General features: G+C 40.2%; 2 protein-coding genes across 8 annotated transcripts in view; both read left to right on the top strand.

The window, feature by feature from the left end:
- Window positions 1-21,373, top strand: part of Scai (suppressor of cancer cell invasion) — a 151,626-nt gene extending 130,253 nt beyond the window's left edge. For 2 of the 4 annotated variants that reach the window (XM_075986042.1, XM_075986045.1), the window contains 4 exons: window positions 3,156-3,228; window positions 6,712-6,885; window positions 7,079-7,179; window positions 11,798-21,373. In XM_075986042.1, the coding sequence (XP_075842157.1) occupies window positions 3,156-3,228; window positions 6,712-6,885; window positions 7,079-7,179; window positions 11,798-11,944 (495 nt within the window). In that variant the 3' untranslated portion in view covers window positions 11,945-21,373. The remainder of the gene's footprint in view (window positions 1-3,155; window positions 3,229-6,711; window positions 6,886-7,078; window positions 7,180-11,797) is intronic. The other 2 variants (XM_075986043.1, XM_075986046.1) reach the window with 2 other exon arrangements.
- Window positions 21,374-22,062: 689 nt separating this feature from the next.
- Golga1 (golgin A1) overlaps window positions 22,063-25,891 on the top strand; it is a 52,297-nt gene continuing 48,468 nt past the window's right edge. For 2 of the 4 annotated variants that reach the window (XR_012911834.1, XM_075986047.1), the window contains exons 1-3: window positions 22,075-22,200; window positions 22,886-22,938; window positions 24,124-24,405. Coding sequence is in view for 3 of the 4 variants with exons in the window: in XM_075986047.1 (XP_075842162.1) it covers window positions 24,271-24,405 (135 nt within the window). In the remaining variant the exon portion in view is untranslated. Of the gene's footprint in view, window positions 22,255-22,885; window positions 22,939-24,123; window positions 24,406-25,891 lie in introns of all 4 variants that reach the window. The other 2 variants (XM_075986049.1, XM_075986048.1) reach the window with 2 other exon arrangements.

Genomic DNA, 25,891 nt, shown 5'->3' on the forward strand with positions numbered 1-25,891 from the left:
CAGTAGTCACACAAAATGCTCTTATTTCCCCAACAACAAATTCTTTCCGTGTGGATTAAGTACTTTCTTTTGGGGATGCTTATTACAGAGCTAGGGGTGCAGATCAGTTGGTAGAGTATTTGCTAGAATTCTAGAAGCTCTGGTTTCCGTCCTCAGCATTTGGGACATGGAAATCAGAGGATCACAAGTGACCTGGATTACATAAGACCTAGTCCCAAACTTTACAGACTGACTCCACGAGAGAACTGAAGTGAAGGCTTAGATTGGGAACTGATCACCAAGGCATCCTCTGCCAGGCTTCCAGACGGAGTGCTGGGGTCCCCCAAAGTGTCTCATTTGCTCCATCTAGGCAGAGCAAACCTAATCATGTGAGTCTTCCCTCACATACCTTCCAGAAACCAGCCAAAGCTAACTTTATGAGCTGGCACTCAGACCTGCTGTAATAACTACAGTCTTTTTTGTGTATGCGTGTATGTTTGTATATGAGATATATCAGAGGACAGGGTTTGACTAGCAGGCAGAAAGAAGAGACCTTGAGGAAATGGATGATCCACTTTAGCACTATCCAGAGCAAGAGCAGCAGACTAGGACCCACAGGCATTTCCAAAATGTGGAATAATGCTGTGGGATAATCTCTTTCTTCAGTGCTGGGAATGGAGCCCAGACTTCATGCACGATAGCCAAGCTTGGGTTTGGTGGTGGTGGTGGTGGTGGTGGTGGTGGTGGTGGTGGTGGTGGTGGTGGTGGTGGTGGTGGTGATGGTGGTGGTGATGATATGGTTTGTTTGTTTATTTGTAGATGTGGTCTCATGGAGCCCAGGCTGACTCCATCTCCTGACCCTCCTACCTCATTTTCCAAGTGCTGGAATTGAGGGTATTTCCACATTTCATGGCTTATATTAATCTTAGCAATCATAATAGTTAGGAAGGGCTTCCAAGCCACAAAAATAACTTGCTATATTTTTGCTCAACACTTTAGTCGCTTCTTTTTTCATTTAGATTTTTGATTGATTTGTTACTCACATATATAGCATGGAATATGGAGACAGCGTGTTTTTTTCTAAATGTGGGGAAAAAAGCTCTGTTATATATACAGAAGTTCTATGAGTTTGTGGGTCACTGTTTTCCACATACAAAAGTCCTGTGTGTTAGCAGGTCACCGTGTTACACACACAGAAGTCCTATATGTTAGCAGGTCACCGTGTTACACACACAGAAGTCCTATATGTTAGCAGGTCACCGTGTTACACACACAGAAGTCCTATATGTTAGCAGGTCACCGTGTTACACACACAGAAGTCCTATATGTTAGCAGGTCACCGTGTCACACACACAGAAGTCCTCTGTGTTAGCAGGTCACCGTGTTACACACACAGAAGTCCTCTGTGTTAGCAGGTCACCGTGTTACACACACACAGAAGTCCTCTGTGTTAGCAGGTCACCGTGTTACACACACAGAAGTCCTCTGTGTTAGCAGGTCACCGTGTCACACACACAGAAGTCCTCTGTGTTAGCAGGTCACCGTGTTACACACACAGAAGTCCTCTGTGTTAGCAGGTCACCGTGTTACACACACACAGAAGTCCTCTGTGTTAGCAGGTCACCGTGTTACACACACAGAAGTCCTCTGTGTTAGCAGGTCACCGTATTACACACACAGAAGTCCTCTGTGTTAGCAGGTCACCGTGTTACACACACAGAAGTCCTCTGTGTTAGCAGGTCACCGTGTCACACACACAGAAGTCCTCTGTGTTAGCAGGTCACCGTGTTACACACACACAGAAGTCCTCTGTGTTAGCAGGTCACCGTGTTACACACACAGAGAAGTCCTGTGTGTTAGCAGGTCACCATGTTACACACACACAGAAGTCCTCTGTGTTAGCAGGTCACCGTGTCACACACACAGAAGTCCTCTGTGTTAGCAGGTCACCGTGTTACACACACAGAAGTCCTCTGTGTTAGCAGGTCACCGTGTTACACACACAGAAGTCCTCTGTGTTAGCAGGTCACCGTGTCACACACACACAGAAGTCCTCTGTGTTAGCAGGTCACCGTGTTACACACACAGAAGTCCTCTGTGTTAGCAGGTCACCGTGTTACACACACAGAAGTCCTCTGTGTTAGCAGGTCACCGTGTCACACACACAGAAGTCCTATGTGTTAGCAGGTCACCGTGTCACACACACAGAAGTCCTCTGTGTTAGCAGGTCACCGTGTTACACACACAGAAGTCCTATGTGTTTGCAGGTCACCGTGTCACACACACAGAAGTCCTCTGTGTTAGCAAGTTCTTTTCTGAACTTCCCATACTGTTCTGTTTGTTTTGGGGCCACTCCTGTGCCAGTGCCACACATTTCAGTTACTGAAATTTTTAAGTATATTTTAATATCTGATGAGGCTTTTCTTTTGCTTTCCTGACTAATTTTGCCATGTGAACTTCAACAGTTTATTTTTCTATGGAGGAGGGGCACCAGTAGCTCTTTTTATTGAGATTGGTTCAAATTTTAATATATTATTAGCATGACATTTTAGAATGGGTTCATCTGTAACAGCATAATGTATCTTTCCATTTATTTGTCTTTATTTTTAATCTTTAGAATTTCTAACTTTCTAGCTTATTCCATTTACTCCTAGGAAATATATCTTTTTGTTGCTTTACCAAATTATGTTATTAAAATTTTATCTATTATAATAGATCTGCCTTCAGAGAAATGGTATCCTAAATTATGCAGAGTACTCCACTTGCAGTCTGAGTGCTCCACATAGTGCTCTCTATAAGGAGCACGTTGGCATTATCCTGTATGAATCAGGAAGGGACTTTATCCATTCCCAGAGCCTTTGAGACTGGAAGCTAGATCTGGAAAATCCACCCTGATGTATCCAGTGGATACATCAAAGCTACAATTATTTATCTGCTGTTACTTTAACAGTCAGTAGTCCACATTAGTGAACCTCACTGTTTTGGTGGCAATCCCTTAGCAAATTGGTATGCATGGTAATGAAAATGAGCTGCATATCTGCAGCTGCTGCCGTCTCCACATCTGCTTGTAAGTTAATGAGCCCAGTCTATATACTAGGTATGTACGTTGGAAGATTACTAGGTAACTACAGTTTGTCAAATCTTTAATAAAAGTCTTAAATTCTTATATATTGCAGAATTTCACAAACTTGTTTGGACAGCCACTTGTCTGCTTGCTTTCTCCCACGGCATATCCAAAAGCTCTGCAAGGTATGTTCTTGGTGCCTGTTACACCATTGGGTCTTAATGAAGAAGACTATTTGTTTTGATCTCCCATCGTAACTAGACATGGATATGTTGTTTTATAAGTTTCAGTCTGAAGTATATCTGGAATCCTTGCTGACAAGGCTTCCCTAATGTGCTGTGATTAGCCCAAGAGATAATTCATCTCTGAGAAAGAAGTGGTTTAATCCCTTGCTATAGAGAACTTCTGGTTTTTAGATTAAAAAATTGGTTTTGATCTTCATATCTTTGTACATGATTTTCCGACACCTTTGGTTATTGTACCTTGGGCATCTTTGAAGACTGTAAAATTGTTGGTCTAGGAGTTTCTCAGCCTGTGTCTATAGTTAGGATACCTGAGCTGGCACAACTTAAGGCTTCTTTCTTTCTTTTCTTGTTTTTTGTTTTTGTTTTCTTTCCATTTTTATCCTGTACTTTTAAAATAATCTCTTCAGAATTCACCACAAGGACAGGTTTGTTTGGGCCATTTCTCCAGTGGCTACCAAGGGAAAACTAGTATTTTGACCTGGATAGGCTACACATACACTCTAACTCTAACTCCCAGTCATTTCCTAGGTCAATGCTAAGGGAACCTTCACCCTGTCTTAGCAGTACTTGTCACTGTCTCCCTATCTCCCTGACTGTGGAGAGTGCTGATGTCTCTCTGTGGGAGATGGCATTGCACTGCTACATCCCAGCCCGAAGTCCTGGCTGCTGACATAGTTTCACACAGGAAGTGATGGTCAGCACTTGAATGCCTGAGAGAAGCTGGAGACTTACACCGTTGTTTTAAGGTAAGTTCTGTTGTTTAACAGGGAAAATCTTGTAGCAATTCTAAGTTCACATAGCCAAAGCCAAATCCTAAGGGATAGAACTTACCTTCAAACAACGGTAAAATTCTCCTGCTTTGAGGATTTTGCATCCTGTTTCTTATTGTTTCTGGAGGAATGTAACCTCTCCCCACTACTAGAGAGTGCTGTCATCATCCTGTTCTAATGTAGTTTTACTTAAAACTACATGGTCAAGTGGGTTAATACTAAAATTCAGTTAGCAGCTTCATTGCACAGACTTAAGGGTGCCAGCTGAACTTGAGTCCCAGCCTAGCCACTTATTAGCTCTGTTTCTTTAGAGTGCTATTCTGCCTTGTTGTGCCTCAGTTATTACTATTTCCATCTGTCATAGTAATAGTACTTAAACGTGTTGCATAGTGCTAGGTACCTACAGAGTACTCAGTTTGTGCTGTTACTATGTATGTAGTTATGATTCATGTCCTCAATGTCTTTTTGCCCAACATCCTGTCTTTACACTATAAAGCTTAGACTGTCGATACTTTTAAGTAAAATTTAGCCACTAGACAGATTGATTACTTTATTATTCAATTTAGGATTTATTCAGTGGCATTGTTGCTGCTGACCTCTACAAAAGGGCTTGCCACTCTGGCCACAAAGTAATATATTTATTTGATAAGGTTCCTACTGTAGTTCTATGATTAATCAAGACATACTTTATTCATTCAGTACAGTTTATAAGAGTTATTCAAGGCTGGAGAGATGGTCAGAAGTTAAGAGCACTGGCTGCTCTTCCAGAGGTCCTGAGTTCCATTCCTAGCAACAACATAGTGGCTCACGACTATCTATAATGAGATCTTGTGTCCTCTACTGGCCTGTAGACATACATGCAGGCAGGTACTATATACATAATAAATATAAACAAATAACTAAATCTAAAAAAAAAATACTCATCAACCTTGTGCTAGGCACTGAGGAACAGCATTGCATCTGATACTCCAGTTGTGTTTCTCACAGAGCCAGTATCTAATAGAAGAAAATAGAGCTGACCTAACAGAGGAAGCACAGGAGTACAAACAGGAGCTGCTACTAAGCAGGGGGAGAGGTGCTGAAGGGGATGGGGAGTGACTGAGCAGGCAGTGTTCCAGCAGAACACTCATAGCCTCGGGCTATAGAGCTTGTAAAACAACCATTTAGAGAAATTTAAATAGTATCTCTGTTAGAAGGGATTGTATTACTGAATGATAATAATCCTTTAAAGATGATCTGATTTGAATTGGAGAGATTTGAGTGAACAGTGCTGAACAGAGGAGGTGGGAGAGATGAACCTGCAGAGACTGCATTAGAGGGCGCTGAGGGAAGTAGCCAGATGATGGTGTCAGGTGTCAGTCACATTCAGTCCTCTAGAGCCCTCTGTCGCTGCGGGACTTGCTGTGGCTCAGGCATTGGTAGAAATCCTGAGTCTTGATGGGAACCTGCATTAGAAAACTGTAGGGGAAAGCATATGTTAGATTCACAGTCTTTCTGAGAATGGACTTGAATCTATCCCAGTGTTGTTCAGTAGAAATGTAGGATGAGTTACATATCTAGTGGGGATTAACAATATGCCTTTTTGTACTAAGTCTTTGAAGTCTGGGATACATTCATAGATGGTTCGGTGCAGCCTAGTCTTTGTGTATAGTAGATCACAGGAAAGCACAGAACCAGTCTTAGTCTTTGAAAATGAAGCATCCATGACCATGAGTAGCAGCTTATATCCTAGGAGTTGGTGTGATCAGCAATGTGCCAAAGGAAAAGCAGTGTTGACATTGAAGAGCCAGACAGATTCTAAGTATGATGGTACAAACCGATAATCCCATACTTAGGAGGTAAAAAGGCATTAGGATCAGGAATTCAGGGTTGTCCTTAGGTACTTCATGAGTTCATGACCAGCCTAGACTCCATAAGACCCTGTCTCTAAAAGGGCCTGGGTTGCATAGAAAGAACAACCAATCAGAAAATTGGCAGATTAGGTACTCACCAGATGTTTACATCATCGTCATGGATGCTTCATGAAGCAATACTTGCCGTATTTGGATGAAATTGGTTAGTTGGTGTTAAGATAAGAAATGTGTTTAAGCCAGCCCATGTGGCGCATACCTTTAATCCCAGCACTCAGGCAGATGCAGGTAGATCTCTGTGAGTTCAAGGCCAGTTTGGTCTACAGAGCTAGTTCCAGGATGTGCTCCAGAGCTATAGAGAAACCCTGTCCAAAAAAAAAAAAAAGGAAGGTAGGTATCTACTTCTCATTTTATAATTGAAGGAGCCTCTGTGTTTTTGTTTTACTCAAAAAGCAGTATGCTGCCAGGTGGTGGTGGCACACGCCTTTAATCCCAGCACTCAGGAGGCAGAGGCAGACAAATCTTTGTGAGTTTGAGGCCAACCTGGTCTACAAGAGCTAGTTCCAGGAGAGGCTTCAAAGCTTCAGAGAAACCCTGTCTCAAAAAACCAAAAAAAAAAAAAAAAAAAAAAGCAATATGCCTAAGATGTATTTTCATAGTTTCGTGAAGAATTTACATTGTCAAACTGTGCTTTACTGATCCAGCTTTAATTTTATACATTATCAGTGTATTAAGATATTCCTCTTGTGTCTGATAACCCTTTGTAAACCTCTTGTCTGTATGTAACATGTTTGTAATTACAGATCAGTCTCAGCGAGGTAGCCTCTTCACTCTCTTTTTGAACAATCCTCTAATGGCCTTCCTATTTGTGTCTGGATTGTCAAGCATGCGTAGAGGCCTGTGGGAAAAGTGTCAAGAATATCTTCGAAAAATCAACCGTGATATTGCCCAGCTACTGACCCATTCACGTTCAATAGGTACCCTGCTAATCTACCTGCACACTTAACAAAGCTTACTGTAGTGGTTTAAATGGTTTCCTACTATAAACGGTTTGGGTTTTTAAAGGTATTGTCCTAGGTAGGAAAGTCATAAAGGCTTTCCTTAACTTAGTTCATTGTTGGAGTGGTGTTTTCATATTGCCTGCATTCACCATCCCCTTTTCCCCTGCAGATCAGGCCTTTCTCCAGTTTTTTGGAGATGAGTTTCTTCGATTGCTTCTCACAAGGTTTGTCTTCTGTTCAGCCACCATGAGGATGCACAAGGCCTTTCGGGTAGGCAGTGAATCACTAAAGATCAAGTTTACCATTTTGATCCATTATTGTTAGTCATGTATTCTATTTTACTTACACTAAATAAAGTTTAAATAGATTCAGAATAATATTCAGAAGAAAACGTGTATGGCATTATAATGAGCGTATCATGGGCATGGCGGTGCATGCTAAGAATCCCAGTATTTGGTAGGCTCAGGCAAATCCTGTCTCTAGAAGCTAAAAGAAACAGAAAAAGGTTAACATTTTCGTTAGCTGCCTGTATTTTTAGCACTTGAGAAGTAGAGTCAAAGTTCAAGGTCACCATTGGCTACCTCATGGGTTTGTGGCCAGCCTGGGATATATGAGACACTTGTCTTCTTTTTCTTTTCTCTTTTTTTTTTTTTTAACTTTCTTTACTTGGGAAGACTGCTGTGGGTCCTACCAAATCTCTCCTCAAATGCAGCTGATAGCCAAGTGTTGTGATCATTCACCTTTTGTTAAAACCTTGTTGCTAGGCAGTGGTGTTACACACCTTTAATTCCAGTGAGGAACAGAAGCAGGTAGATCATGGAGTTTGAGGCCAGCTGGGTCTACAGAGCAAGTTCCAGAACAGCCAGAACTACACAGAGAAAACCTGTCTCAAAAAAGAAAAAGTATATAAATGGATTTACATTGGTTTATTTTCATCAGTAGTGTTCTGAGAGCTGGAGATGTAGCTCAATGGTAGGATGCCCACTTAGCGTGCACAAGTCCTGAGGTCACTCAGCAGCACCACTGGGAAAATGATTTAAATACATCCATGTATATGCATATGTATGTATGTGTATGTATGGCGTATTGCTGCAATTGAGCCATGTTGATTATGATGTTCATTCTTTGGTATTGGCTGTGTCTCATTTCCTTACACATTCTACCAATAATGGACATTTGGATTGCCTCCAGGTGTTTATTATTATATAATGATGAGATGGTAGTTTGTGCACACCTGTAATCCCAGCACCCAAAAGGCCAAGGCAGGTGAATCTCTGAGTTCAAGGCCAGCCTGGCCTACAGAGCAAGGTCCAGGACAAGCAAGGTCACACAGAGAAACTCTGTCTCAGAGAGAGAGAGAGAGAGAGAGAGAGAGAGAGAGAGAGAGAGAGAGAGAGAGAGAAGGAAAAATCTAACCAAAAAACAAAAAAACAAAAAACAAAAACCAGTAAGACAAAAGAAATATGTTGGCCAACTACTCTTGGGCATGGGGCCTGCCCTGGAGTGTGATTGATAAACCCAATGACACTACATTGTAGAAAACTGATTTTTCTTTCTCCAGTGGTATCAATTGCAAATCCTTCTTGGTTGGTGTTGGAAGTCTGTCTGGTTTGTACCTGTGCTGGTCTTCTGCATGCCGTCAATATCTGTGTTCAGATGTGCACCACCCTGACTGTTTCCTTGTGGTCACCATCACCAGCTCTTCTAATCATTTCACCTCTTCTTTTGCATACACCCCAAGCCCTGGGGGTAGGGTTTGATGAAGACATCCTATTTAGAGCTGAGTGCTCCACAGCCCCATTCTCTGCACATTGTCCAGTTGTAGGTCTTCATGTTACATCATCTACCAAAAGAAGTTTCTCTGATGAGGGCTCGGTGATGCACTGGACTGAGTCTTCACCAACCTGGTACTCATGGTTTTTGTTTTGAATGTTATCCATTGCATTTTTTACTTTAGTATGCAACATTAAGGGTTCTATGATATATACATATGTATGTACATACAGTTTTTTAATTTTTAAAATGATTTTAGTTTCAGAATATTCTGCCACATACTTTGATTTTATTTCCAGTTTGGTTTTGTATAATTGATACGGTCTTACTATGTAGTCCGTGCTGGCCTTGAACTTCTGTCCTCCTGCCTCAGCCTCCTGAGTGCCAGGATTATATATATGCCCCACTATGCATGCTTACAGTAAAACACACAAAGTTGAAATCGACCTTTACTATATGGTTAATACATTGTGTTATTGTAAATGCAACCTCTACTGAGCCATACAACACCCTTCCAGTGAGTCTACAAGCACTACATCATGATCAACATGTATGATAGTTTTTAAACTGCCTTATGAACATATAGATTGGATAGAATCTTGTGTTAAGCTGTTACTAAGATTGGCACATTTTTTTTATCACTAGCTTGTTTCTTTTTCATTATTTTTAGGTTTTTTTTGGTGTTGTTTTGTTTATATGTATTAGTGTTTTGTTGCATTTGTATATGTGCCCCACATGCATGCCTGGTGCCCACAGAAGCAAGAAGATATCACCAGATCCCCTGGAACTGGAGTTTTGGATGGTTTTGAGCCACCATGTGGGTATTCAGAACCAAGCCCAGGTCCTCTGCAAGAGCAACAAGTGGAGCACTGAGCTGTGCCTCCAGCGCCACTTAGTTCTTTTTACTGCTGAGTAGTAATCCATTATTCTACTGTCAGTGATCACCTGGGCAGTTGCAAGTCATTAGCTAATGAGAGAAACCCTTCAATATAAGTAGAAGAGCTCGTGGGAGTCTTCACACACAGATTTGGATTTTTTTTTTTTGTAATTTCACCACATACAGAAAAGACTTTATCTTAATAAAAAGTGTCTTGTGGGTTTTTTTTGTTTTAGATTTATTTATTTATTATACAGTGTTCTGCCTGCACAAGAGAAGAGGGCACTAGATCTCATTACATGTGATTGCTGGGAATTGAACTTAAGTCCTCTGGAAGAACAGTCAGTGCTCTTAACCACTGAGCCATCTCACCAGCCCCCATAAAAGTGTCTTGTTTTATTATGGCTCAGCACGTTTGGTCAGCAACTTAGTTTTTTGTCTTGTGTGGCAACACAGTATGTTTTCATTTTTTGATCTCTGCAAAGATAATCATTAGGAAACTCAGACATCACTGCCTCTGTTCCTATTTCTTTGTCCTCTCCACTGACGCGATCTAGTGTCTTTCTTTCATGACTGTTTGACTTCAGTGTGAGTCACCTTTGTAGAATGTCTTCCACTTCAGGACCACTTGCCCCTCCCACTTTTTGGTTGGCAGGAAGTTGTGTGCTACATTTCTAGAAACTGTTGTAGGGAGGTGTTTGTTGCCCAGCCACCCAGCCGCCCAGCAGCTCAGACACAGAATAATGACACAAAAACTGTATTAATTAAGTCACTGCTTGGCCCATTAGCTCTAGCTTCTTATTGGCTAACTCTTACATCTTAATTTAACCCATCTCCATTAATCTGTGAATCACCATGTGACTGTGGTTTACTGGATACATGGCTTCTCTCCGACTCTGCCCTTCTTTCTCCCAGCATTCAGTTTAGTTTTCCCCGCCTAACTCTGTTCTACCCTATCAGAGACTCAAGACAGTTTCTTTATTAACCAATGATATTCACAATTCACAGCATACAGAGGGGAATCCCACATCAAGAAACTGCCAAACCTTTTCTCAAAGCAGGTTATTAACACTCCCATGATAAAGTATGAAAGTTGCTTGTAAGCCGGGCGATGGTGGCGCACGCCTTTAATCCCAGCACTCGGGAGGCAGAGGCAGGTGGATCTCTGTGAGTTCGAGACCAGCCTGGTCTACAGAGCTAGTTCCAGGACAGGCTCCAAAGCCACAGAGAAACCCTGTCTCGAAAAAAAAAACAAAAAAAAAAAAAAAAGAAAGTTGCTTGTATACCTAGATGCACTGGGTGCCATCAGACCTACATTCTAACCAGGTGATTCCAATCTCCATTTTACTCACAAGCAATGGTGCTAAATATCTTTCCATCTGCTTGCCAGCTGTCTTGAGTTTGCTACTTGTTTTTGTGGCTGTGGTTTGTTTGTTTTATAAACTTTTTCCTTTTTTATTTTTTTTAAACTTTATGTGAATTGGTGTGAAGATATCAGATCCCCTGGAACCAGGTCTACAGAACAGTTATGAACAGCGATCTGGGTGCTGGGACTTGAACCCAGGTCCTCTGGAAGAACAGGCAGTGTCCTTAACCTCTGAGCCATCTCTCTAGCCCTGTTTGTTTGTTTGTTTTTTAACAGTAACAAAGGCTTGAAATGTCCAGGAGATCAGGTTCTCTTTTTTTCTTCAGGTTCCTAAGAAATCTTATCTGTTCTAAGCTTACAAAGGTTTTCTCTGTTTTCTTCTAAGAGTTTTTATTTTAAATTTTGCCTTTTCACTCATTTTGATTTCTACTGCAGCATTTTTTATTCAAGAAATGAGTGGTTTGTTGTTTTTTTTTTTTTTAAAAAATTCTATGTGTGGATCCCTCAGGATTTGTATGGATTTTTTGATGGTATAGAGCATTGGTCCTGTCATAGAGGTTAACAAATAATTGTGAAATAATTCAGTGTGCAGATATATTGGGCTCACCCATATGAAGCTGTGAGAGGTTACAATTGTCCCTGTTAGTAATTCAGCCCAGAAACCACATATGATCATGCTCTCAGGAGGCCGACTTGAACATTGTCATGTGTTAGAGGTATAGCAAAATCCTGTCTAAAAGTTAACAAATCAAAGTTCCAAACCACCAAAAACACATTATTAGTAATAATAACATTTAACTACTCCTTAATACTGTCAGACTGGGTAGTTTCCTCCCATAAGACTTTGACACATGACTTTCCTTATTTGCCAGGAAACTCGGAATTACCCAGAATCCTATCCGCAACTACCAAGGGATGAGACTGTGGAGAACCCTCACCTTCAGAAGCATATTTTAGAATTGGCCTCCATTCTGGATGTTCGCAATATCTTCTTTGAGAATCCCATGGACGACTATTAAACCCTCTTGTTTAACTTCTTTCTTCTTCCACAGGTTTAAACGGTGCAGTTTTTATGTGATGACAGAGACCGTTATTCAGTTTTTATTTGTAAACTTAGGAACCACCATTTTAAAAACAAACTGAAAAAAGTTCAAACTTTTAGGGTAACTTTTAAAATATAATGTTTCAAGTCTTTTAAAGTCTCAATCTTGAAATTTTTATTTTTGGTTTTGACATTATATACTTACCTCCAACATCTAATCCTACATTCGTATAGGTACTATTGCCTCCCTAAGAAGAAAAAATTGTTTATTTTTTTTACATAATGAGGACAATCCAGAAGTTATACTTGGACATTTAAATGTCTGGATTTGAGAAATATCTAACTGTCCATAGTGGTGAAACTGGCCACATGGACTACTGAAAGTCAAGAGCCACGCCCTTCTGTAGAGTTTCTTCTCACTCCATGCTGATAGGCAGGAAAATGATGGACAAAGGGATTTCTTGAGATTGATGAATTTCATCAATGTTGTCAGATTTTTAGAATCTGTTTAGGGCTGATTTACATCTGGAAATTAAATCTTCAATTGGAACTTTGAGGTTGACAGACCTTACTTAGAATGTGAATACTATTATAATGAGATTTGTTTGTATATTTTATTTTCTTTATGGTCGTGAATGCTGGAAATACAAAGGAAAATACTTTTAAATATTTCAACCAAAAATCAAGTTGTTGGTTTCATAATCTTGCACTGTGTCCAGTAGGATTTCTACATAGACTTCATTGACAGTATTTGGCTTTAAATAGTGTCTTGATTTATTCATTGGTATAGTCACTACACAGTTTCTAGTTCCTTTTCATATTCGAGTTTCCAAGGCATCTGTGTCAGAGATACTATTAGTGTGAGTTGAGGATAACTGGGCGATAGGAAAGCAAATCATGAGTTCATTTCAATTTTGCTTTGACAGTTTGGAAATAAGATATTAAAACTTTGTGTTTTCTTAATTTTATATTAATATGCAAGTTTTTATTATTATTTTAAATAGGACTCAGTATGTAATGTAAAGGTTTTTATGTGTTCTGCCCCTCCATCTCCTTCATAATCTCAAAGGTACTAGCTGTGAAGATTCCTTCCATCTTGGCTTCTTTGGGTTGTATGGCATTTAAGCTCAGAAATGCAAGAATCACAAGACCTTCTCCCTATTTTCTGTGTAGGTTCATGGTCTAATCCTGGCAGTTCCTGGAGAAATGAGGTAGCTCTTTTCAGCACTTCTTTCCTGTGTCCCTGAGGAAATGGTTATGAGGTATTTTAACCTGGTTCCCTCCTCTCCCCTAGAGCATCACTTGAGTGTAGATTGTAGCTCTTTCAGCTCCAGCACACTGAGTACGTGAACTCCGGGTTATGGTTAGGTTGGGAGCTTAGGATAGTTCATTTCTTTTTAAAATTGTTGCTTTGTTCTTTCATTCAGTATTTTTAAAAGCTTAGAAAAAGTTACTCTCTGGATAGTTGGTTTTTCTTTTTAAAAAGTCTACTTGTGGGTGGGAGTGGCACACACCATTAACACCAGCACTTGGGAGGTAGAGGCAGGCGGATCTCTGTGAGTTCAAGGCCAGCCTGGTCTACAGAGAAAGTTCCAGGACAGCCAAGACTACAATACAGAGAAACCCTGTCTCAAATAAACCATAATATATCATGGTTTTCCTCTCCTAACTCTTCTCCTGGACTATAGCAATAGATGTTCATTAGCTGCCTGGCCTCTGGTCCAGTTTCCTTAAGTGCTGTGCTTACAGCACACACTTTACTGTTCCCTGTCTTGTGTTTAATCCTTTTCTGCTAAACATAAGAACCACTAGATTCAAAACCAAGGTCTGAGTTCTGATCCTGGCTTGTTTAGTAACTAGCATGATGCCCTTTGACAAATAACTTCATGTGTCTGCTTTTTAGCGCTCTTCTGTATAGAATACAATCACTAACCCAAGGTCCTATTCTTGTCTGTGACTCTGCAGTTTGGAGCCTTGGTTCCAAATATGTTGATTTCCTCCCCATTCCAGAAAAGTTGATTTGTGTGTTTTTGGCACTATAACATCCTTTTTGTATCATGTTTAATAAGATTTTTTTAAAAAAAAGTTATAGGTCCTACTTAGCTGCTTTAAGACTTGCTTAAAGAGATTGTCCTGGAAAAATCAGACCTTCCATGATCAGAAATATGTGTGTCTTAGAGATCACAGTGTAAATATAGATTATTATAGCAAGGGCCCTTAAACTAACAGTAATGCAGTTCCTAACTGGTGGCTAAAGATCTAAGTAGACCAGAACTAAGGCTGTAGTGTCAGTGTTTAGCAAATACTGAGAAATTCTGAGCTTGGTCTCCATAACTAGGGAGGAAAAAAAATTCACAAACAAAGAAAAATAGTAGAAACAATTTTGAACTGGATGTGGTGATGTATGTCTATAATCCCAGTACACAGGAGGCTAAAGCAGGAGGGTTACAAGGTCAGGGCTAACCTAGAGTATAGCAGAAGTCCATCTCAATAATAATTGAATCTCTTGAGAGCAAATCTGCAATAGGAAACTTAAAGCTTTTTTTAATCTGTGCTTTAAAAAAAAACATGTATTGTACAGCTATTGTGCACCACACTTTCTTTTTTTTTTTTTTTCGTTGTTGTTTTTTTGGTTTTTTCGAGACAGGGTTTCTCTGTGGCTTTGGAGCCTGTCCTGGAACTAGCTCTGTAGACCAGGCTGGTTTCGAACTCACAGAGATCCGCCTGCCTCTGCCTCCCGAGTGCTGGGATTAAAGGCGTGCACCACCATCGCCTGGCTGCACCACACTTTCTTTATGGCACTTGGAATGCAAGCAGAGAAGACTTAAAGATCCTTGCCTTGAAGACAAAGATTGTGGCGTAGTAGTAGAGCCTTGCGTAGAGTGCACACAGCCCTGGCTTCCATTCCCAGCACTTAGAGGCAGGGCATCAGGAGTTCAAGGCCACCCTAGCCATACAGAGTGAGCTCTAGACCAGCCTGGGCTACATCAGACCCCATCGCAAAAACAGATTTGGTGTACATAAACTCTGTTTAATCTTAGAATTTATGAAAACTTAAATATTGGAACTAAAAAACAGCAAAGCTGAAGAAGCAACATTTTTTTTAGTCAAATTGCACAAATCTCGCTATAGATTCTAGTAAAGTTTCCTCTCTCTCTCTTTGAGGCAGGGTTTCTCTAGCTTTGGTGCCTGTCCTGGCACTCTCTCTGTAGACCAGGCTGGCCGCTAACTCACAGAGATCCACCTGTCTCTGTCTCCCAAGTGCTGGGATTAAAGGCGTGCACCACCACCGCTCAGCCTATATTGCCAATCTCTTAAAAATCACTGCAAACACCAGGCGGTGGTGGCACACACCTTTAATCCAGCACTCATGAAGCAAAGGAAGGCAGATTTTGAGATCCAAGAACATCGTGGTCTACAGAGCAAGTCCCAGGACAGCCAGGACTACACAGAGAACCTGTCTTGAAACACAAACAAAGAATCACTGTAAACCAACTAAAAAGCATCAAAAAGATGGGTGCGAGAGACCTGTTGCACACAAAGCAAGGTGAAGCACAATAGGACTTTCTTTGTCTCCATACATTTCTTACACAGGGCAGTCACTGTCCGGTTTATAGAAGAGAAAGCTGAGGTGTTAGAAGCTGCTCGTTATCCAGTGATAGAGCTACGAGAACACGATCTCATCTCAGCCCCCTCTCCCCTAGCTCAGGCTTCTTTCTGTCATGAACAAGAGGGAAAATTTTAGAGCTATATTAATATAAAAATTAAGATTCTCACGTATTGGCTGTTGAAACCCATTAGGATGAGGCTCAATCATCCTTACCTGGCATCTGCCAAGCCCTGTGTGTAATTCCCGGTACAGTGGATATTCATGCTGGTGAATCATTCACCTCAACACATTTTTATCAATTATAAAATCAGATGTTTCTTTCTTTGATTTCAGTCAGGGTATATCTTTGTGTAAATATTTCCTTCCTAGGAAGTGGTGCTCTGGGGACCTTTCAAAGCACAGAATTGATTGTGCCCTTTATATTTTTTAACAAAGTTGAAATGTTTCACAGTTTTGGAATTGAGGTGGAATTTGATCTTGAGGTTTTCCTGACTTGGGGTTTGGGTGTGGAATTTGATTTTTTTTTTCTCCTCTGACATGCAGTAGAATTCCCTTATCTGGGTAATGGTACTGAATCTCATTAATGCCCAGGGAGAAGTCCAAGTCAGACTCCTGAGGCAGTTACCGACCCTTCTCTAGCGTTCAAGTCCAGTCTGTCTGTGTCTGAGCAAAGGCTTCAAGATAGTTGAAAAGTCTCACTTATCCATGGAGACATGTAATCACCCCAATAACCAGAGAATGTTCTGGACTAGAGACACATTAAGGTGCCAGTGTCTGGAAACTTGGCCCCTCCAGAATCATCTGTCTACCCTGTGTGAGTATAAGACTATGAATCTGAATGCCTTGAGTTTCCTGGTAATTTGGGAGTGATTTCTGTTCTCTTGTTTATTTTTGGAGAATTCAAAGAGTATTTAGGTTTAGGGCTCTTTTTTGAACTTATTTATTTGAAATCCTTATTTTTAATGGCATGTGTATATTTTTGTGATGCTAAATGCAATCTCTCTAAACTTTTTGTATATGTGTGTATATATCTGTAAATATCTTGGTATGCAGTTATATACAGTGTGTGTATATTATATACCCATACCCATGGTGGGCTGAATTTATTTTAGTTCTGTGAGGACATCAGAGTGGCATTGTTCATGCTACTATAATTAGGTTGTGGCTGGATCTCATTCACAAGCCTCAATTTTAAGGGGCTTGTGTTGGGATAAGATGGGCTCCTTTGGAGTTGAAATTAGGATATGAAGATGTTAAGAAGGAGACTGCCTATTCTCAGCTTTAAATTCATTTGCCAACTTCAATTTAAATTGATAAATTTACTAGAAACCTGAAAACCTAAGTTTGTGAACTGAGACACCAGCGGAATCTTAATCTTTATTAGTCCTTTATTTTTTTTAAGCCCATATTTGAGTGTTACTACTGAGTAGAAGATTGTTTATATTAGGACTTTAGGAGCTGTTAGGAATAGGAAATGACTTTTAAGCCATTCAATATCTGATGCTAATTTTTAATTTTTGAATTTTTTCCCATCAATATAATCATTCTATATGTGTCTCTGAGGCAGAAGAAGGGGCATTCGCTAAGGAAGGCCAAACCTCAGTAGGCTGGACAGAGGAGAGTTGGGTTGTTGATTTGTGTGTGTCTGTAGCGGTGTCTGCTTAAGTAGACTTTTTTTTTTTTGGTATTGCATATCAAAGGTGAGTCTGTTCATCTGAAAAAATGCTTCCAGCAAATTCAGTGCCTACACTTTGATTGCTGAGATCTCTGGAAATACTTTTGCTTTATATTTTTATTTGTATTTGGTTTGGTTTGAGGCAGGGTTTCTCTCTGTAGCCCTGGCTGACCTCTAACTCAGAGAGCTGCCTGCCTCTGCCCACCACCTTGCTTCCTCTACATTTTGACCATACATTCACACTAGAAGTAGATTTCTTAATATGAAGTGCCTGAGAGGCTCTCAATTAAGCACGGTGTGTGACAAAGGTGCATCTGTAATCCCAGTTCTAGGGAGAAGGAGATCCTAATCGAGTTCAAGGCCAGCTTCTGCTGCATAGGAAGTTGAGGAACAGTGTGGGCTACAGGAGACCCTGTCTCAAATATCCTAACAGAAAGACTTGGGATAATGGTGTTGAAGACTGTAAAATTATAGAAAACGTGTACAATGCCAGACTGTGAATGTTGGGGATCAGCAGAGTGTCTGCATGAATGAATATAAAGGGTATCTAAACACACTTCTGTACATTCACTGAGAAGAGTAGAGTTATTTCTGCATTGTAAACTGTAACTGCAAGACAGCTTTCTACTCCATTCTTCAAATAAACAAATCTATCTTATTATTATTACATTAAAAAATTAATTCAAGTCAATTCTACCACTTCTAAAATAAAGCAGCTAGTTAGTCATAATACTTTTCAATTATACTCTTGGTTATCTTTTTCTTAAAATATATTAAGATGCATTAATGTGTTATTTCTGAGAAATCCTTAAAAAAAAATGTTCACAGGCTCTCATGTTGGTTAAGCGTCCAAACCTTTTAGCAGGTGGCAGATCATGTGTTGTTTAAACTTCATGAAACTAGGGGCTGGTGGGATGGCCCAGCAGTTAAGAGCACCCTTTTGGGTTTTGTTGTTTGTTTTTGTTTTGCTTTTTTGAGGCAGACTCTCTATGTAGTACTGACTGTCCTAGAGCTTACTATATAGACTAAGCTGGCCTTGAACTCACAGAGTTCCTCCAGCCTCAGCCTCCTGAGTGCTGAGATTAAAGTCATGCACCACATCATGCCTGGCTAAGAGGCCTCTTACAGGACCTAAATGTCATTCTTAGTACACACATGGCTGCTCACAATCTTTAGTTCTAGGACATCTGACAGCCTCTTCTGGCCTCTGTGATGCATAGACATACATGCAGGCAAAACACGCATACACTTAAATATATATATATATATATATTGTAAGCATAGAAAGTAAGGTTGATGTTGTGCCTGTTTTGTCCCAAACAGTTACAAAGCTGATAACTTTGCAGATGAATAAAATACAAATTATTGAGAAAACCAACCCTTTTCCCCACATTCTCTTGAATGCATGTGAGCTGATATTGTATACAGAGTCAACTCTGAGTCTTTCCTGAGTACTGGGACCACTTAATTTAATGAAAATAAAAAGGTGATTTATCATCCTTAGACTAAACCTTCCAAACATAAATCTCTGTTAGTCTCATTTTCCCTGAGTTCTCTGAACACAGAAGTTAATTTTCAACATGCTTTGTATTTAGTGGAGAATAATTTATCTGTGGGTGGGATAAACGCCTGCCTACAGGAAAGTAGTGCTACAGGAGAATATGTGATTAGGTAAGCATCAATGTATTTTTTTAATTTATTTATTATGTATACAGTGTTCTGCCTGCATGTGTGCCTGCAGGCCAGAAGAGGGCACCAGATCTCATTACAGATGGCTGTGAGCCACCATATGGTTGCTGGGAATTGAACTCTGGACCTCTGGAAGAACAGCCAGTGTTCATAACCTCTGAGCCATCTCTCCAGCCAAAGCATAGATGTATTAAGTATAATTAGTTTGATACTATAGAAGAAGTATTTTCTTTGGAATTCTGTAACTATGTTTTCATAGGTGAAAATCAGTATACAATTACTTTTTTTTTCTGTTAAATTTTTTGAGACAGGGTTTCTTTGTGTGACGGTCCGGAACTCACTTTGTAGACAAGGCTGGCCGCAAACTCAGAGATCTGCTGCCTCTGCCTTCTCCTAAGTGCTGGGATTAAAGGCTTACGCCACCAGTGCCCAGCTATAGTTACATTTTTATTAAGCACTGTTAATTATTCAGAACTGTAATACCATTTCATAATTTTAAAATGTTCCTTTCTTGATTGTTTGTTTTTGTTTTTCAAAATAGGGTTTATCTGTAGCTTTTGGAGCCTAGTTCCAGGACAACCAGGGCTACACAGAGAAACTCTCAAACTCCCCACCCCCCAAAAATAAACATTATAAAATGTTAAATGATGTTACTCCTTCCCCAGTAAACATTTCCAAACCACAGAGAAACGCCACTGTATGTTTTCAATATTTTAACCCCCATCCTCTTTTGCATGCCATTGATTTTCCCTAAGTTAAAAGTGTGCAGTGGTATATTTAAAATCTTCAGAGAAAAAATTAAAGTGTCATACCATAATAAGTTTTGTTACTGTTTCCTGGAGAATTTTTTTTAAATAATTCTCAATTCTCATTAAATTACATTGTGTGGTTCAGTACAGTAATTCAGAACTTGGTTTTTGTGGCTTTTGTAGTTACCTAGAAGCGTTCTTTTCACCACATAATCACTAGTTTTTCAGACTTTTCTTTTTCATTTTTCAAAAATTTTTTTTTTCGGCTGGAGTCCTGTATGTTATGGAATTCTTTCAATAGAGGCAGAAAGGTCTACGTACTAAGAAATGCAGATAAGTGTCCTAGCACGTTCTTAGGAGAGATGACAAGGGAAGGAATTTCCCCAGATAAGTTACGCTCATTTTGTGGCACCAATATAAGTAGTAGTTGCATTTGTCACTGAATCACACGAAGTACTTAGACATCGTTTATTTTACTTTGCGGTGAAGATTAGTAGAATGTCACAGAACTTTGATACTTTCTGAGCAGTTTCCATTTAACTGTCAGTTAGCTTTATTCAAAGTATCACTAAAGTTAATTTAATCAAGCAAGAATTTTTTTAAAGTTGTTTGATCTTCTTTACCCTAAAAATTATGGTGAATCTATTGTCTACATTATGTTAGTCAGAAATGCACTTGTTGAAATCATAGCAGAAACTATACTTGACTTTATAGTAATATGAAACACTTTATTTTAAAAATGTGCTTGTCTGTAACTGAAATGTTATAGAATTGTAACACTGTAGGGATTATAGAGTTATATTTATTAGCTCTCAAGAGGTGAAGCACAACAATTTTCATGTAACAATCCTTATCCAAGTGCTCTCCGTCGTGCACATAACCAAGCTAACCGGTTGTCTATCTAGTTGTTCACAGATCCCTACATCCTTGAGACAGTCTTGCTCATTTGTATTAAAATGGGGTATTGTGACTTAATACTTTAGAATAAACCTGTCAATCAGCTAGCTCTGTTATACAGTAAATTGTTCGATTCACAAAGTTTATGTGTTAATGGTAGATTTTGAAGACTATAATATTAAGGGACAATTATATTGTCAGTATCATTTGACTTGAACATTTGTGTTGCTGTAAAAGTCTTGTCTGTTGGTGTTTCTAAGTTGGTGAAAGTATACATTCCCTTAGGTTTTCTCTTTTGTTTTGTTTCTTTCCAGCAGTCATTCCCTGCTTTTGTCTGTTACAATTAACATTTTTAGAGACCTTACATATTGACAAGTTCTTAAACATTTTCTTGAGTTGATCGCTTGACCCTTGTGTAATTTGTCATGCAGGATGTGAGCCTTTCACTTCTATACTACATGAATTTCAGAGTAAACACTGTGATTCTGCAGAGCAGATTCTGTAGGCGTTGCAATGTGCTTTCCTGTTACACAGTGCCTATCACTGAGGGCACTTAAATACTAGAGGATGGGAAATAAAATGTTGTTTTTATGTTTGCTAAATAACAAAATTAAAGACTATTTGGGTTTTGTGGTCAGTGTAATAAAGAACTTTGCATTGATAAATATTCTCTAGGAATGTGTATACATTCATCAAGTGTGGACTCTTGTAAATGAATTTTGTATCTTGAATCGCGTATATATTAAGTGTATCATCAATACAAAAAATAAACATTATTTGCTTAAAGTTTTGTGTGTTTCTTTAGTATTGTTGACAGTTATTGCTTTTAGCTGTTTTCTTGAGTTAGTGATTCACGCTTATAATGCTCCTTTGTAGATTTGAGAGTACTGATTTTGTTTTATCCCTGCCTGGTGGCTACAACTGGACATGGGGAAAAGTGGAAAAATAGATGGAATCAACAAACCCTTGGGCTGATGCTGCCTCAGGCAGGACTGGGTCCTCTAATGTAGAATACTTGGTTTGGAATTGAGGACTGTGGAAGTCTTAGGCAGAACAAGGATAATAAGAATCTAGAAACTTCCTTCATTTGTATGAAATGAATGATTGACAAAAACTGGGAAGCTAAAGTTAAAACCCAAGTCACAATGTGCTAGGTGCACTCTGGTTTTTGGAGGAGTTTCCTGTAGCCTAGAGACCGGTCCTTGAGTACCGCCCGCTCCGGGGCCTCGTCAGCCACGGGGCTCCTCCCACTTAGAAGCGAAGTTCTTTGCTGTCGAGGGCAGCCCGGTTGCGATCCGCAGTCCTGCCCTTGTTGACGTGGCCGGACAGCCAAGGTAGAAGTGCCCTCTCCCAGTTGCCGTTCCAGCCCAACGGCCCAGGAACCTAGCTGGCTAGCCACAAAGTCGCGTATGGACGCATGCGCGAGCGGAGAGCGCTGCCGACGCGCAGCCACTTCCGGCGCGCGGCAAATGTGCGGTTCCGGGTTGGTGCCCTGCTTGCCGTGCAGAGGTGGGGGCTGGTGACGTTCCCCAGGCCCTCGAGAGTCCGCGGAGGCGGGGCTTTGTTGGCTGCCCCAAAAGCAGCAAGTAAGCTACCGGAGCTCCAGGACGCAAGTAGGCCTCCCTTCCGTAGCCTCGGGCGGGGACGCGGTGGACCCCGACCCAGGGGTGAGGGTGGTGCTTGAGTGCTCAGGGTCGGGTGGGGGCGGAGGCGGTCCCCTAGTCCTGGGGGTCGAGACACCCTGCGACCTTACTCAGGTCACCACTTCTTTCTGGGGCGCAATCTTCCTGTTGTCAAACAGAGGTTGGGTCCCTCCCTTGGTTGACAGCCTTATAAAGGACGTGGCTCCGGAGCGAGCCAGAGGGAGTGGGATCCAAATTACGGTGGCCGGCATCTCTGAACCTTTAAGCATCTGTCAGAACTTTGCTTCAGTGAGTTAGTGCGAGTCAGGACTCAGGGACCAGACTACCAGGTCTGACCAGGTAAACACTGTGTTTGAGAATCAGCTGAGAAATACTGTTTCTTGGAAGCCTTCAACTAATTCACGCTGTTTTACTTACTACTCCTAGGAAGAAATTAATGTAGACACCTAATGCTGTGAGAAATTCTTTCTGCTTGTAAGTGAAACTTAGGCTATTCACAGGGACTGAGGGGCATCCTCCTGACAGCTGTACAATAATGACAAAGTGTTTCGCCCATTTAAGTCATCCCTACCCCCTTTCTTTCGTACCGCCCTCGATGAACGTTTTGGTCTTGTAATTGAAATATACAACCTGTTTTATCTTTGTTTTCACACAGGGCAGTCAGTGACTTTGACCTCCAGACTATTTTAAATATAGTAGATAAAACAGGTGAGTGCAATGACTTACAGATACTGGAAAAGTTTTTTTTTTTTTTGTTTTTTGGGTTTTTTTGTTGTTGTTGTTTTTTGGTTTTTCGAGACAGGGTTTCTCTGTAGCTTTGGTGCCTGTCCTGGAACTAGCTCTTGTAGACCAGGCTGGCCTCGAACTCCCAGAGATCTACCTGCCTCTGCCTCCTGAGTGCTGGGATTAAAGGCGTGCGCCACCACCACCCGGCCTGGAAAAGTTTTTGAAGGATTTTATAGACATGATAGATAATAATCTGAAGTAGTAAGCAATCTTCTGTCATCTTACAGCAGAGTGTATCTGTCACGAGATATTAAAAGTTAAAACTGAAACAGAACGATAGAAATTAGCTTTGTTTTCTTTTTGGAATAAGATCTCATTTTGCAGCCCTAGCTGGTCTGGAACTTGCTGTGTCGATCTTGAAATCAGAGACATCTTTCTGCCTCTCCTGAGAGTAAAGGCCTGCACCACCAGTAATGTTTTAGTTACCACTGAGAAGAAAGAATTGTTTAATCTCAAATGTCAGATAGGAAGAAAAGATATTGTAGTTTGGAGTCATGTTTTGGAGCACAGAGAAAACCAAAACATGTCGACACAGATGGGAGGACCTCATGACTATATGTAGTCTGCATTTCTGGGAGTTTTTTCCTAGGTTGTGACTTTTTTCCCACTCTAGGAGGAAGCATTTAATTGAAAACCAGGAATTTAGTTGCATATTTTGTATCTTCTTAATTTTGTGTGTATGTTTGACGTACAGAGAAAAAGCACTAAATTCTTAGTAAACATATTATTAGAAGATTCAAAAGCATTAAGTCGTGATTGCATGGTGTTAGCCTGGAAATCTTACTACATGCAATGTAGTGTTCTAAAACAAAAGGTTGAGGTTTATGAGTCAGAGAGCTGTGTTCGGATACTAGTCCTGTAACTTAGCCACATAGTCCTTGGCAGGTTATTCTGCCTCTTTCAGTACCCATGTATGAAAGTAACATGCCTGAGTGCTTTTGAACTGTTTAATAATTGTGTTCGTGTGTGTGTATGTGCGTGTGTGCATGTGTGTGTATGTGTACTTACTATGAAACTACTTTTGAAACCTGAAACTTAGTATGGCAACTGAGATGTGAAATCTGTCCAGTGTTTAACTTGGAGCTATCTCTTTCATCTGATTTATAGATACTGTGTTGCCAAAATTCTTTGGCCTGGATTTAAGTGGGATGCAGCTAGACTGGAGGCCTGAACCTCTGTAGGTACCTGTGTCATCATTCCATTCACTGAGGAGTTCAGGAATTAGTTGTCTCTGCAAGATAGCCACACAGCAAAATGTTTGCAAAACTAAAGAAGAAAATCGCAGAAGAGACTGCTGTTGCTCAGAGGCCAGGAGGCACGAATAGAATTCCAAGATCTGTGAGCAAGGAGTCTGTGGCCTCTATGGGAGCTGACTCAGGAGATGATTTTGTAAGTATCTTCTCTTGCTTTGAATATTTGATGAAGTCTGTCATATACTTTTTAAATATTATTGCAAGAAATTGTTCCAACAAAAGTTTTTAGATTGCATGATTATTTTATGCTTTTTCTAGTTTATGGGTGTTAAAAAAAAAAACCTCTGCATTTCTATCTTTTGGTTTTTGAAGATAGGTTTCAGGCTGGACTCAAACTCACAAAGATCCACCTGCCTCTGCCTCTCAGGTGCTGGGATTAAAGATGTGTGCCACCAGTGTGCCCAGCTTTATTATTCTTTTCTTTCTTTCTTTCTTTCTTTCTTTCTTTCTTTCTTTCTTTCTTTCTTTCTTTCTTTCTTTTTCCGAGACAGAGTTTCTCTGTGTAACAGCTCTTTACCTCACTCTGTAGACCAGACTGACCTCAAAATCACAGGGATCCACCTGCCTCTGCCTCCCAAATGCTGGGATTAAAGATGTGCACCACCACCCGGCTCATTTAGTATTCTTATTAGCATTTGGTTTGTTATTATTCATCTATTTTTTTCTCTTGTGTATTTTTGTTTACTACCTTTTTTCTGTTTTTCCATTTATATAACTTGTACATTATTTTTAATGTTTTAGTCTATTAAAATGTACCCCTTAACTAGGTGTGGTAGCACATGCCTTTAATACCAGCACTCCAGAAGCAGGCAGATCTCTGTGAATTTGAATCCAACCTCATCTATAGATCTAGTTCCAAGAGAGACTGTGTAACAGTCCTAGCTATCCTGGGACTTGCTTTGTAAACCAGGCTGGCTTCGAACTCACTGAGGTCTGTCTGCCTCTGCCTCCCAGGTGCTAGAATTAAAGGCATACGCCAACACCACCAGGCCTTGTATTTGTGGGGAGGTAAGATTCCACAATAAATATGCTGCTTTATCGGGAAAGGGTCGTGCTTAAGGATTAAACTAAGTTAAATTACTTTAAGGGTTTATAGTGCTTGGTATATTTGAATGTATAAAACATAACAGCAGGCTTCATCTACAGCTCTACAAGGAAAGAAAGTATATAAAGAACAATGTACATGCCAGGCAGTGGTGGCGCATGCCTTTAATCCCAGCACTTGGGAGACAGAGGCAGGTGGATCTCTGTGAGTTCAAGGCCAGCCTGGTCTACAAGAGCTAGTTCCAGGACAGGCTCCAAAGCTACAGTGAAACCTTGTCTTGAAAAACCAAAAAATAAATAAATAAAAAATAACAATGTATATATAAAGTGTAAGTCATGAAATAAGTCTAGTATCCATCTAAGAAATACAATGTTGTTAATACTGTTAAAGCCACTTATGTCTACTTTCAAATTCCCCATACCCTGCCAGATAGGCACTAGCCTAAAACTTGTGTTTCTCATTCACTTGTTTTTTAAAATATCTTAACAGTTTGAGCTCATAAGCAATATATTACTTAAAACTTTATTTTGAATTTTATGAAAATGGTATGCTGGAGCTGGAGAGGTGGCTCAGCAGT

This window comes from Microtus pennsylvanicus, chromosome 9 (genome assembly GCF_037038515.1).
Source record: "Microtus pennsylvanicus isolate mMicPen1 chromosome 9, mMicPen1.hap1, whole genome shotgun sequence".
NCBI lineage: Eukaryota > Metazoa > Chordata > Mammalia > Rodentia > Cricetidae > Microtus > Microtus pennsylvanicus.